We start from the raw sequence: 14,463 nt of genomic DNA, 5'->3' as shown, positions 1-14,463 counted from the left end.
AAGGTGTGCTCCCCTTTCCCTTCATTCTGCCAAGGTGATCTCTGAGGGCTGAACCCCATGTGCCTTGTAGAAGTCCAGAGTTTGGCTCTGCAGCACAACCCTTCATGAGGCAATGGTGCAGTTAGGGCACATCTTTACGGGCCCGTGTTACACATCTGTCATGAGAGCACTTCTGTCTTGTAACTGCAGGAATTTTTTGCAGTTAGTTTGCTGATACTGTGTTTGGAAAGGTAGATTTGGGGAGTTTGCTGCCACCTGCAGATAAGCCATTGGCAAGACACTCCTGAACACACTGCTTTAGCCAGGGCAGGAAGGAATTCTGTTCTACTGAAAATTTTGAGACTGAGGCATATAATATACCTCTGAATAAGAAGGCAAGGTATCATAAAAGGGACCTATGAATTAACATAATCTACTTTACTTTGATGTGAGATATTTTTGCTTGTGATTGAGATAGAAAAGCTTAAAAAAATTATTTGAATTAGGTAATTTCTCATTGAAATTACGTATCCACAAAATAGTCATAATTCAGTGATTTTCACCGGCATTTTGCCGTGGAAAGAAGCATGATACTGACAAGCTTTCAGGCTTTTCTGACAACTAGAAAAGATTGAAACAGCGACATTAATAATTATACTCGTAAAGGCCTGATAGTTTTGGTGTCCAGCTAGACGAAGCAATCTGTAGAATAAGCAGAAGAGAGATGACCCAGGCCACATCTGTGACTTTTGCCGTGCTGTCTCAGGTAATGAGTTTGACCTGTCTGAATGTGCTTCCTTGTCTTTAAAGCACACACACAGAAGTACACAAACCTACGTTGTCAGTAGCGTTGCTGAATAATACTGATTAAAAAAGGCAGTGCCTGTACACTCATTTCGTACATTCAAAGTTTAGCATGGCATGTGCACACAGACTGACGTGATTATAAGATGGTCTTTGGCGCTGCTGCACTGCTGATTTCCATCTGCTTTTGCACCTTCTAACTTTTGGTCAGCTCTGTGTAAGTAGTTAAGGGTTCTCTGGTGTGGATGTTCATAAGCACGTTCCTGCCTGTCCTATAAACCTGACTGACAGGTCCCCCTTCTTCTAGCTATACAGTATGCAGAGGATATGTCATCTACTTATGTGATTGGGAGCTGTAAAGTGAAGAAGTTGATGCAAAGCAGCAACTAGCACAGTCTGCATTTCCATTGCCTTCTTGGGAATAATCTTCTATTTGCAATAGCGTAAGCAAAATCTCCATCACATTTGGAGTAGATTGCTAGCATATTTTGTCTTTAGTTAAGACTTGTTTTGTTTTAAACAAAAACACTTGTCATTATCTGCACCATGAGACTTTTGTTTGGAAATTCAGAGTACTCTTGTTGCACAAGGTAGGGACAGTCCAGTCTGAGGCTTGTGTGTCATGTCTCACTAATATACCCATCAGACAATCTTCGAATGGGTTTAGGTGGAGACTGCAGTATCTATGAAGTGATACTGGATAAACTGTTTCTACTTAAGCCCTAAAAGTGAATGGCACAACTAACTGTCTTTGTAAAGTACTGCCATGCATATTCTACACATCCAGATGGAGGTGAAATATCCTGAACCGTAAAAAGAATTTGAATTAAAGTGAACCTGAATGAAAGTTGGACGGCTTTATTGATCGATATTTTAATTCCCCCAAACACGTGTCATAGGAAGAAATCTTCAAGGTCATTTAGCGCTGCTGTTTGTCATTTCCTTCCAGGGGACTGTCCTTGCAACGCTCACTGTATATGATGCAGACACCACACCTATTTATCCTCTTGAAAGCAGCAGAAAGAAATACACAGGAACCATCATCACAAATGATCCATGGATCAATGAGACATTCCGGGTGGAGCACATCTTCCATGAAGTCCACTTCAGCCCAAATGGCAGCCAAGTGAGGGGAACTCTACATGAATACAGTAAGGTCTCCTTCTTCAAATAAAGGAAAAATTTTCTGTTAATAATTAACCAATAATCATTTTACAATTACAAGCATAATGCAAATAATGATTAGAAAAAAAACTGAGCAACCTGCAAATAGCAGGACACTGATTTTTAAATATATACAGAAAAAAAATTGAGTTTGTTCATCCCTGAGATGGGGACCATATGGATTGACATTCTGTGCAATAAGGAAGAGGTTTTGACTATAGGTTTTTCAGAACAAAAATTAGAAGGGAAGAACATCTGGCCAGACATCTCAAATGGTACACAGTATAATTTTGGAGAGGTTATATTTTCATATTTTACTATTGCCTTTTATTTCCCTTTAGGGGAAGTCTTTGATATTTATAATTTGGTTGGGAGTGCAGAATAAAAAGATACATTTATAGGTAATGTAGATGTGTGATATAACTGGTTTTTTTTTTTTTTCAGAGCTAGTACTGAATAAAAGTATTTCCGTGACAGAACATCGTTACTTCCAATTGGATGTTTTGGTGAACGACACAGAATTTCCCGGTCCGGAAAGATCGGTGATGCTTCACTTCAATGTTTCTATCCTTCCTGTCAGTATTCAGTTTCCAAACGTGACTTACCAATTCACAGTGAACAGAAATGCTGGACGCTTTGCACAAGTAAGAAGTGTCTTAATTATGCTTTTACTTTTTGTTAGAAACTGGCCTAGTAGACAGTACAGTTGCTGTGGTAAGGTTTGGAAAATCTACCTTCTATTCCTTGGCCAGCAAATTGGTCTTCTGTGAAACTTTGAATTACCTGAGTCTTCTAGAAGTGTTCCTGAGCGTGGCTGCTCCCTCACTGACTTGGCTCCCTACTGGCATTATCATTACTACTATCTTACTCTATAGAAACAAAATTGGAATATTTTCGACAATTAGATGGTTATTTCTTCCTGCTTCTGTGGTGCACCTGAGGTCTTTTCTACGTATTTCTTTGCTGGGCACATAGCTTTCAGGAGCTGTTTCAGAGTTGAGACATGAATCTCTTCTCCAGTATGCATGTGGATAAAACTTTGGATGGAGCTATTTTGAGTAGACTAAATGAAAAAAAAAGATATCAGCATCACCATTTTGCTGGGTGTAGCTACACTGGATTCCAGGTGCACTGGATCCTTCCCTCTGGCCATCAAATTACTACAGAAAGGAGACCTCACAGGGAAGTATTAATAGAGAGAAAAAGAGAAGTGGGATTTAGTCAAAGGAACTTGCAGCCTTTAGCAGCTTAGACATAAATAACTGGAAGAAAAATCAAGAACAGAAAAAGAAATTTGTTCCAGCTATTGAAATCCCAACTCTACACATTCTGGTATGTTTAATGACTTTTCCCTAGATAATGGCTAGCTAGTAATTAATGTGTTTCCTAATTTAACCCTCATTTTAGCTTAATCACCATCATTGCTATTAATAATGCCTTCCAGAAACACTTTCCAACAGGTTGACATTAATCAGGTGAAAATTGCAATGTAATTCCTATGGAACATGTACATTAATAGGAAACTAGTTCAAGGTAATTAATATTATGAGAGTGAATATTAAAAATCAGACACGAGCCATTTTGGGGGAGCTGCTGGAATATATGCCTCGTAACTAAACAGAGCTGTAAGGCTACTGCTATATTTATAGCACAGAGAAAGATTGATATTAAAATTTCATCATCCCAGTTGCAGAGAAGACCAATTCATTATGCATCTTTTAAGGAAAATTTTATTCTATTTATCTATAACTCTATGACTAATTGAGAAAAAGAGAGAAAAAAGAAAGCAATATCTCATGCTCTTGTATTTAATATGATGAAGTGTACTGTAGCCTGATAGCTCTTGAGAGTACTAAACAGGCCCTGCATAACCAAATAAATGTCATTGCTCAACCAAGGGTTATTTTATTCAGTCTACACTGAATAGTCTACACTAAATAGGACAAGGATATCAAGGGTGCTCAAATGGTGGGCTACCCGCAGAAGTCTGTTGTTACCATGCTATTGTGATTCCTTTTTGCAAAACCAGAATTTACTGCTTGCCATTTTTGCATTTTGACAAGTCAGTCAACATTTGAAGAGGAATTTAGGGCTTCTGAAAACACTGCTGCTTTACAATAACTATGTAGTTTCACATGGTGGCAGTAGTAGCAGGGAAAAACTTTCTTACGTGAAGGCAGAGCTCCAAGGCTGTGGGAAGAGATTTCTTTCTGTGCTGCCTAAATGCAAATTCACAGAGAGAGATTGTTCTGATCAACTAGGGCAAACTCATCCTCGCCCTGGAGATGGCTTTTTGGATGAATTAAGGTGTCATCCACTTATTTCTGAGACTCGATTTGAATTTCAGTGCAGTGTGACAGGAGCACAAGTCACTGCAAGCAGCTCATAGCCCAGCACTCCTTGTTATTAAAAGTCTTCTGCGTAATTAGCTATGATGTGTCAGAGCAGTGAGGGCCAAGTCAGTATGAAGGCTGAACTGCATCTTGCCCTCGGGAAGATACAGGAGCGTGAAGAAATGATTAAGTGCTGGGCTGATGCTATTTATCTGTTTGAGCAGTTAAATGAATTGAGTAACAGAAGCATAACCTGATGGCACAGACTTGCCCAGTGGCATTTAACTTATCAAAGGACTTGGAGCCCTCCTGACATTTCCTGAGACAAATACTGAATAACATAGGCTGAGATTTTTAAAGAGGTTTTATATCCGAGTGTCCCTGGAATTCAGTGTTGAGGAACATTGTCGTTATCCAGAGTGTATTAAACTCTGGAGCTGACAAGTCATCTTCTCTTACTGCATCAAAGAAGCCTCGTTTGAGGAGCTGCAGAACGCTGCCCGTCGCAGTGTAGGATCATTAGGGCTCAGGCTGTGCTGGGCAGGTTCTGGAAGGGGCCTCACTCTTCCTGTGTCTAGAGAAGAGTTTATGAGCGGGGCACTCTTCCATTTACTTCTTTTTCTTTCTGCCAGTCGCAGAGTGCTCTGCAGAAGAGGCAGCCCTGAAGCTCCACACCAGAGCTGGCCTCGCTTCTGAGGGCGTTGCTTGTCTCTGTGCGTTACCCTGGCACGGGAAAGAGTACATGGTGCCAAGCGAAGAGCCAGTGATGTGAATGGGAGTAGGTTAGGTGAAGTGGCCCTGCCCTGAGACAGTGGATGCTTCCAGAGCAAGCTCTTCCCTGACTTTAAATAGTCCAAGTTCATAGGAAGAGGACTTAGTACAGAAGAGATGTATTTATTTTTTATTTTTTATTTTTTATTTTTTATTTTTTTAACAATCCTTAATAAAAATGCTAAGACTGAGTTGTACAGATATGCTTTTACCAGCAGGATTGTTATTGAAAATATGTCTTAACTGTAGCATTTGAAAAGAATCCACCACCAAATCCGCTTAAATAACACCCCAGCCTTCCCATTGCTATTTTCCCTATAAAGGAAAGTGGTCGATGCCTCTGGATCTGATCTGAATCCCACTCTAGCAAATGGAAAAAACAAAGTGAACTTTGGATGAGTTTGTATAGAAACTGGACAGGGATCAGGGCTTTGCATTCCTGTGCTGCTTAGATAAATGTTTTCAGACTGGAGAGTGCTTGAGCATAGATATTGTGGTAGGCAGATTTACTATTTATATATGGTAAATCCATTTATTATTTTCAGTTTTGGATGAAAATGTTTAAAAAGCTATGTCAGTAGGAGTCAATGAGGTTCGAATTTTTTGAGGCTCTCTGAGAACTCTGTTGACCAGAAACATTTGACTGTAATATTATGGGACGTAGGTATTGTATTTTGTTCACAGTGAACTGTTTGCTTTGTCAACAGAGCTTTTCTCATGGGTCAGAGCATGGTCCCTGGGACAGAGCAGGGACTTAACCCAGATTTTCCCAAATTGTAGAGGTGTGTTCCCACTGAGTGGGAACTGTCAGTTGCAGGCACCTGAATATGACTGTGTCTCTAGGTCGTGACTTTTAGTGTCCTTACTGTTACTTGAGCACAGTGCTACTCCTCTGCCTCTCTTACTGAGAATAATCACATTTGAAATATCCAGGTACTGTGTTAGTGGTAAAATACCGTATCATGTGATGTCTGCAAGCTGAACATAGTTCACCTTTCTTTAAGATACTTTTGAGAAGCACAGAGTATTTTTGATGCATAGTTTTGTTTCTGTTGTTCGTGATTTCTTTGTTGGTGTTTGAGCCTAGATAGGAAAAATCTGCATTGAAAACTGTATGAAATTCTATGGGGTGAACATCACCTACAAGCTCCTGTCCCCCAATGTGAGCTGCTATGCAGTGGGCATACTTCAAGGCCGAGAAGACAAATATGGAAGCCTTTATGTGAATGATTCCTCTGTGCTACACAGACCTGAATGCAAGGAAATACAATACACTGTTCAAGCTACGGACAGGCAGAGCAGGAAACACGCCAAGACCCTTCTCACCATTGTCTTGGAAGGCTCTCGTAAGTACCTGAGTACTTGGAACAATTTGCTTCCTTACATGGCTTTTGCCAGTGTTAGGTGGTGCGTTCGTAGAGTCAACTATTAACTTGATGACATGAGCAATGGAAATGAGCCTGAGCTCATTTGGGTCTGGATATAGAGCCAAAGGTTTCTGTATCTAAAGTTTTAAGTCAAACTTTTCTGTAGTAGATTTTTGAGTAACTAATATATGTAAAAGTGATATATCTTGTACAATTCCTAATGTTCATGACGACATTTACTGTGTAAGGATATTGTTATATGTTATTTGTTTTGTATTTCACATATTCACACAGAAGAATATATATAAAACCACAATTCCTCTGCCTAAAAATACTTATTCAGCCGTCTCTTTTCATCACTTTTTCCTCCACATTGTCAGTTTTGAAAATTTTTTGCAAGATTCTTGTAGCCTTTACAGTGTCTTACTGAAAAGTTGGTAAGGGCCTAGAGTGAGAAGTTCTGTAAGAACCATGACAGAGGATTGCACTAGAGACTTGTCATCCTTTCTTTCCAATCAATCTGCACTTACTGCAGATGCTTAAAATTCTACCTGGCAATAGCTCCGGGTCCCCTGTATCACCCCATGGCTCTGTTGCCAAGTGGGAATGGGCTCAGGAAGAAGAAACAAAGTCTGCAATGGACTTTCCTTTTTGTGAGAGCTGAAGTCGGACATAATTACCTTTTGGCTACTAGTGTATTAGCCCAGGCGCTAAATGTTTGCCTATAGCTACAAGGTTTTGTACAAAACCATAAATATCCAGCATCTCTGTTTTTCAGTTCTTAAACTGTTAGTGCATTCTTACAGATCCAGATATTTTCAGCCTGCTATCAAGTAAAGATGAAAATGCCATCATCATCATACTGTTTATCTGTTACTTCGCGGAAGAAAAACGTCTGGTCTTTCCTTTAGTTGTTATCTAAGCTTATTGATAGTTGGGTCAGTGTGTACTCTTCTCTTCCTATCTCCTCCCAAGGGAGAATTTTGTCCTTCTGCCTTGTACTGACTTGCCTGTGTGTTCCCCACCCCGTACCCTTCTGACAGTGTGCTCTCTTCCCCATAGTTCTTAAAAACAAAGAGGGCTGTCTTGACTCTTGTGCTGTAAGCAAGAACCGTGCTGAATGTGAGGAGTGTGGTGGCCTGGGAGTGTTGACAGGAAGATGCCAGTGGAGACAGGGGAGTGGAAAAGGTATGTTCTAGTTGTGTGAAACCAAACTTCTGTTTATCATTATCATGCTTTCGATTTTGGATAAGCACCTATTTATTCTAGCTGGACAATGTGGTATTATAAACTACAGAGAAGCTGTGGTTAAAAAATATAGTAATAATGCCCAAATGAAGCCTTCACTAGGAAGAAGAAAGGTTAAGAGGGAACAATTGTTCTTAATTTTTTTCCCTGGTTGTGTTAAATACAATATATAAAATACAGGATGCTATTTTCCTGTTTCTGGGTTTGCACCATTGTAACCAGAGCAAGTGGCTTATTGCGTGTGAGATAATCTGCAAACATGAGTGGAGTTTGGAGCATACCAGTAAGCCTGTGAGCAGATACGACTGGAGAAATGCAGCTAGCCCAGAAGCAGCCTCTGTGTGTTCTGCAGCCTGCAGTACAGATCTGACAGGCCATGGTGCTCTCGACTGTTCCGGAGAAATGCTCTGTGTTCATGTTTTATGCCTTCAAACTGCATATATATCACAAATTCTTTTCTACTACCTGTAACATCCATATTCAAACATGTGTGAAATTGTGTTGAGATACCCTGGGTTGGGAAAGCCACCCTTCACTCTAAAAATGGTCTGCTAACTGTTTTCAGGTACTGTTCATTGTAACTCCAAGTGAAGTGCCCAAAAGGGCTGTCAAATGCACAAAGCAGAAATCACAGTGCAAGATACATTCATCTACATTCTGCCACATTCTTCCCAGTTTCTTTTAGCTATTGCTTTGCCTGCTGTTTTAGCAGATGGTAAAGTATTCATGGATAAAATCCATAGATGTTTATTTAAAGAATGACCTATGCGTTGGTATATCAGCAAGCACGGAGAATTCACTAAGCCTGCCTTCAAAGCCTTGTGATGTTTGTACCGCTGTCTGTTTCTGTGTTAACAGGAATCACTACAAACTATTCCACGTGCACACCGAGCATCAAGACTTGTCCGGACGGCACCTGTGATGTGGTTGAGAGCAGAGATCTAGCAGTGTGTCCCCAGGACTGCACAAGTACGGAAATGTTTTAGGGCTGTTTTTTTTCTATGTCCCTGCTGATCACTGTTCACCAAGTTGTACTTTCATGATATTGTATATTTTTACCAGCTCAGCATTTGCATACCTTTATTTAAATTATGAGAAGAGAGTTAAGGTTACAGGAACTAAGCTTGGCCTTTCTGAAGCCAGTCGACCACCACCTGTTGGCTGATACTCAATAACAGAAAAAATGAGATTTTTCTCAGTAATTTTCTTCCAGCTCCACCTGTTAATTTTCAGCTACTGTTGTTCTACTGTGTTCTAAATTACTTTTATCACAAAGAAATATTTCATTAGAGGGCATAAAGCACAATCTTTGAAGTGACAGAAATGCTTGAAGTGAATGCAGGAAATTTCTGTAATAATCAGAGAAGAATTTGTCATTTGCAATAACTGGAATCTGATGTCATTCCACAAGTGGAAATCTGCGCACCAGAGGCTGCAGGACTGTAATGTATAATGCTCAACATGGAGCATCAGATGTTTTACTTGACAGAAGCCTGAAAGATAGTAGATTAGATAATCTATTCTTTTAGATAATAAAAGCAGACATGTAAGATGAGCTTTCAAGATATTATGTATGGCTTGCTAGTATCTGAGCTGGATAATTTTATAAATGATATTCAAGCAATTCATAACCTGGGCTGGTGCTCATAGCCAGTATATTTACAGATGGAGAAATGAGCACCTCTTGGGACTTATTATAGTCCCTATTAGCAGGACTGCTATTGCATCAACTTTTACTGTCAGAGGACATTTCGTTGGAAAAGGCAGGCAATAATTAGCAAAGCCCCAGATAACTTAAAATCAAGGATGCTCTTTAAATTTAGACAAAATACTTGCTAAAATACTCCGCTAAAATACTTGTAATTCATTTATCATTATCATAGCTATCTATTTCAGCCCCCAAATTGCTTTCTCCCACTAAAGCTATGAATATTGCATTCAGAGGCACTCAGCTGAAGCAAGTGTTGCTGTGGCTATGGCGATTACACGGAGGCAACCTGGCTGCTTCTGAGCAAGAGCCATTCTTGCAGTGACGGCCTCAGGGCTGCTCACACTGTGCGAGTCCAGCCAAAGGTTTCTTAAGGACCACTCTGTGTAGGCTCATCTGAACTTTGGCTTTCAGATAACAGAAAGAAAACAGTCTCTAGGACTCTACCTTGCTTTGCATGCCTCTGTCTTCATCAGTAATCAGTCCTATTCTCTGTGGTTTTGCCTAAAAATTGGTATTTCTACCATTTGAGTTTCTGGAGTTTCTACACAGTGTGGAGTAGGGCTGCTGTTGTTTTTTTCTAGAAGACCCTAAGGCAGGGAAAGCTCCAGGTCCTCAAATATAAATAGATAGGTAGGTAGAGATAACTTGAGATAACTTTATTATTATTATTATTGTTATTATTATTATTATTTCCCTGAGGCTAAAGGATGCTCTTTTTCATTGCCTTCACAGAAGAGAGAAAGTTGGTCAGTAACCAGCTGAGCTGCAGACAGCTTAGTAGGTGTGGTCTCTCTGGAAAAATGGTCACCATGTATTTTGTTTGGATACTCAAGTCTCTACTTTGCTTTCTTTGGAAAAAAAAAAAAAAAAAGATATTTTCCTGCATGTTGTTAAAAATATCCTTGCCTCAATTTTTGTTGCATATCAAAAAAAAAAAAAAAAAAGTAAAAGAAACAGTTGTTCACTCTGCTACAAAATTAGGTAGGATGGAAGAAAAGGAGCTGAATTGAAAAGACTGTTGAAAATACTCTGTTCATCATTTAAATCCCTTTAGGGTTTAGAGAATCTTTCTGAAGCACAGATAAATTTGCAGGTTGTGGTTGGTTTGTTCACAGCTTCTGTCTGTGAAATGTTGTTCATGATTAAAGATACTTTACAGAAAGCAATTCAAACCAATAGTCCTTTCTATGCTATATGCAGAAAAAAATATTTTCTTAATTAGACAGTATGGGCTCAACCTTGCCATCACTCTGCATGACCAACTGTTTTGAAACCTAGCCTAGTTCTATGTAAGCTGCTATACTTTCTCCCTGATACTAGGTAATGCATCATTTTCTTTTTTCCCTACTTGCACTTGGTCCTTACTCTGAGCACTTTCGTGAGACTGTCCCCAGCATTTTGCAGAAGTGACTGGGTGTCACTGTCACCGCTTGACTGCAGAGCGGGTGCTGTGTAGAGCAGTAAAGTTACCTGCTTGGCATTAGAGGAAATAGGTGTCTGAACCAGGGACAAAGCTCACATTTGTAGACTGATGGGTTACTGCTCTATATCACTGAAACATGCAAAATCTCATATGCATAACAAATACTTCTAAATATTTCTAAAAAATAATAGAAGATGATTGGGGGAATATTTTAAAATGTAAGACCGCCTTGCCAGAGGGTTTATATGTAATGTTATAAACAGCACCTGAAATAAAAAAAATTATTTAAGCTATACAAAGAAAATTATTACTTTTTTAATATTAGCTACCTCTTTCATAATAACTGTTATGGCTAATGTTCAGGCAGCCCAAGGTCCCCTCATTTCAGAATCAGAAGTGTTTGAATTGAGGATCCCTCTAATTCTCAGGAGTCGTCGTTGTTGCTGCGCTTTGTTGCCCTGTTAAATTTCACCCTGTTGCATTTCAGCTACATGCTAGAAGAGAGCACACAGATTGCTGCAAGCCTTTCTTTTGCTTTAGTTGCTTGTGAGAATCTGAGCTTGTGTCTGTATTTGATTAGGTGGAAACATCATTGGCGGTCATGGGAAAGGCATTGGAAATCTTGGAATTAAGTCAGGACATGGGATCTGCTACTGCTACCCAAGACGGAACTGTTATTGTGAGAAAGGTGATATCAAGGGTAAGTCTCAACATTATCTTTTGTTGTATCATTAATCCTTCATTCTTTTTGTATCTGCCCTGTATGCACATTCAGCAGAGTAAACTCATGGACAGGTTAATAAGCGATATCTTGGTCACAGGCTGCTAATAAAAAATTCATTAAAACTGACACCTTGATTTTACCATGGAAATTAAAAACGCCCAGGGGTTTTGCTTCTGTTCTTGACTAAAGATGCTCTTTTATCCCTTGCTACGTAACAAACAGCTTGGCTGTCCTTTGCTTTCCAGCTGTATTTGCATTTCAGTGGGGCTCACCTGATATTTTTAAAAGATAGCTAGAGGAATAAGAACAACTTTCTGTGACTTTAAAGTAACCCAGCCTCCTAATCATTTCTGAAAATCTTAGGTCACAATTGTCAGAGGTAGCCAGTGCCTACTATGTTAGGGGGAAAAGTGCATTACTTTATTCCTTGGCCTTTACTCAAAGCATAAAAACTTCTATGCATTTCTTTGAAACACATGGTCTGGAGGTTAAAATGTTTTAAATTTGTTTTTGCTGTTTAACAATAAACTTAATATATGAAGTATTTTGCATCTCTAAAACTGAATTATTATTTTTTTTTAAAAAATGTACATCACTTTAGAAGTGATTATAGCATTAGGCAATATTTTCAGAAGACAGTATTTTGTTAAACACAAAGCAGAAATATTCTGAATCTTTCTTTTGCATATAAAAAGATGAAGAAAACCGTTTTTGATGACTATCATAATAAAAATTCACCCTGGAGTAGATTTTAGTTGCTAGGCTGATTGGTTCTAACATAAACTGTTACCCATGTGCAAAGTCTTGGACGTAGGTCTTCAGAGATGCATGGGGTATCAGAACACCGGCAGGCTGAGTTTTAAAAGAGAGTCTCAGAAGCAGATCGCGCTTGTAAAACTAAGGAATATTGGGTCAAGTTAACTAGCTGTCATTACACTTGAACTACAGATAACAAACTGCCTGGTGCCTGAAATGGAGACTGCGGTGGGCATAGACCGGTCCTACTTTGAGAATTAGATGCTGGGGTTTGCTGTAGCCTTTGAAATAATTTTGTATTCTGTTCCTGCTCCAGCTGCGTGTGTTGTGTGAACTGCCAGCAGAAGTGGGCAACAACCAATAAAGGTCTAATGAGCTGTTCTTGGTCTGCAGAGCAATTATGTGATGACGTGTGCAAGACTGTGATAGCGGGGGCTGTGCTGCTGTCCTTCATTATCTCCGTGCTGCTTTCCTCTTATTTCATCCATCGTTACCACAAGAATTCTCCAAAGCCGCCTATTGCCTCAGCAGAGATGACTTTCCGGCGCCCAGCCCAGTCTTATCCCATCAGTTATTCCTCTACTAATGTCCGTCGGCCTTCTTTAGATTCCATGGAGAACCAGGTGTCTGTAGATACCTTTAAAATACCAGTAAGTTTGCTGTTCTGTTGTGTGCTCTTTTTGGATGCTTTTCTTGTTTCTGAAGAAGGTTGTTTATTGTACACAGAAAATGTTATGGAAATCTATTCATAGAAATATCCAACTCAAATACTGAAACAGAAATGACACATACAAGGAGGACCTTGTGCTCCGTTTGCTTTATTGTTTTTCTTGGTTTGTACATCTGTCACTGCTCTGCAGCTGTATGTCTCAATAACACAAGAGCATTTTTCTCAGAAGAACTCTTAAGGGAAAGTCTAATTTCACAGGTAAAACTGATACGACTGCCTGTGAAGTCCAAGGCTGCATATTCGTAGTTATCTGAAAGAAAGCATTTATCCTGTATCACTTAATGTTTCATTGGAACCTGTTTCCCAGACCTGTAAATATCATCCGTTACCCACAGGCTACATTTGCAGGCCTGTTCTTTGAGGATGTGATTTCAAGGTAATGGAAAAACATTTGCAAAATGCCAAGGGATTTTTATACGAATACATGGATATTGATAAAAAGAGCAACCCAAAATGTTATTCCAAGGTGCCTGTTCTTGAAGGATGGCTTCCCATTAAACATTAATGACCACTTCTGTCTGACTTCACCTTATGGTACTCCTTTTCTGTCCTGCAGGAAGACCCGAAGTGGGAATTCCCTCGGAAGAACCTGGTTTTGGGCAAGACTCTAGGGGAAGGAGAGTTTGGAAAGGTTGTTAAGGCAACAGCGTTTAGACTCAAGGGAAGAGCCGGCTACACCACCGTGGCAGTGAAAATGCTAAAAGGTATTTTTCTATATAAGTCTGAAATGATTTGGAATCTGTTTGGAATGTCCTCTGAATGGATTTTAAAAGGGGCTATGATGAAGGTAAAAGCTGGGCTGAAGCCGGCCAGTGATGCAGCCTCCATTTCTTCCAGCATTCTGCTTAGATTCTCCCAGATTTCTGAGTGTAGGAGCTGGCATCCCATTCGTACAAACAAGCAGTTTGCATAAGTAACTCTAGCTCATGTTCTGCAAGGACACTGTCTCTTAATGTAGCAAATGCATTTAATTTTGTTTGGCATTGATGGAAACACTGCAAGGGCTTGTTAGAGTTTTCTGATTTTTTTTTTCCTCTACCTCAGTTTTGTGACATGACTTTTTAAGTAAATCCCATTATATTCATGTCCAGAGACAGAATATAACTGCAGAGGCAGAACTATTAAGTTATTCACTTACTTTCCTGATTGTGAAATCCAGTTCCTTTGTACTCCCTGATCTGTTATTCAATTACTAGGAACTCTGCCAAAGTGGCTTGAATAGCCCAGTACTGTTTCCTGCTGTCTTAGTTTGTCCTTAGACTGTAAATCTGAGGGAAAAGAAAAGGTATAGCTAGACGGGTTGAGATGACAGTGTGAGACCTTGTGGTCTTGTCCTGTCCCTGTTCAGTATTTCTTTCTTTTTTTTTTTTTTTTTTTAGCCTCACATATGTCTGCTTCTTTCCCATCCTGAAAAATATATTGAAGGAAAAAGATGAAAAAAATATTTGTTTAT

The 14,463-nt window shown here is 39.5% G+C and overlaps 1 protein-coding gene across 1 annotated transcript in view; it reads left to right on the top strand.

The window, feature by feature from the left end:
- The window catches only part of LOC112945067 (proto-oncogene tyrosine-protein kinase receptor Ret-like), a gene marked incomplete at its 3' end in the record, with an annotated part of 87,133 nt that extends 73,419 nt beyond the window's left edge, over positions 1 to 13,714 (top strand). The window contains exons 5-12 of the mRNA XM_026036588.1: positions 1,733 to 1,934; positions 2,392 to 2,591; positions 6,139 to 6,397; positions 7,481 to 7,606; positions 8,525 to 8,635; positions 11,381 to 11,500; positions 12,674 to 12,930; positions 13,567 to 13,714. Of these exons, the coding sequence (XP_025892373.1) occupies positions 1,733 to 1,934; positions 2,392 to 2,591; positions 6,139 to 6,397; positions 7,481 to 7,606; positions 8,525 to 8,635; positions 11,381 to 11,500; positions 12,674 to 12,930; positions 13,567 to 13,714 (1,423 nt within the window). The remainder of the gene's footprint in view (positions 1 to 1,732; positions 1,935 to 2,391; positions 2,592 to 6,138; positions 6,398 to 7,480; positions 7,607 to 8,524; positions 8,636 to 11,380; positions 11,501 to 12,673; positions 12,931 to 13,566) is intronic.
- Positions 13,715 to 14,463: the final 749 nt, after the last annotated feature.

The sequence above is a fragment of the Nothoprocta perdicaria genome, unplaced genomic scaffold, assembly GCF_003342845.1.
Source record: "Nothoprocta perdicaria isolate Ctin4 unplaced genomic scaffold, notPer1 scaffold_180, whole genome shotgun sequence".
Classification (NCBI taxonomy): Eukaryota; Metazoa; Chordata; class Aves; order Tinamiformes; family Tinamidae; genus Nothoprocta; species Nothoprocta perdicaria.
The sequence above is the reverse complement of the archived record's forward strand: the minus strand, read 5'-3'. Positions and strand labels throughout refer to the sequence as shown.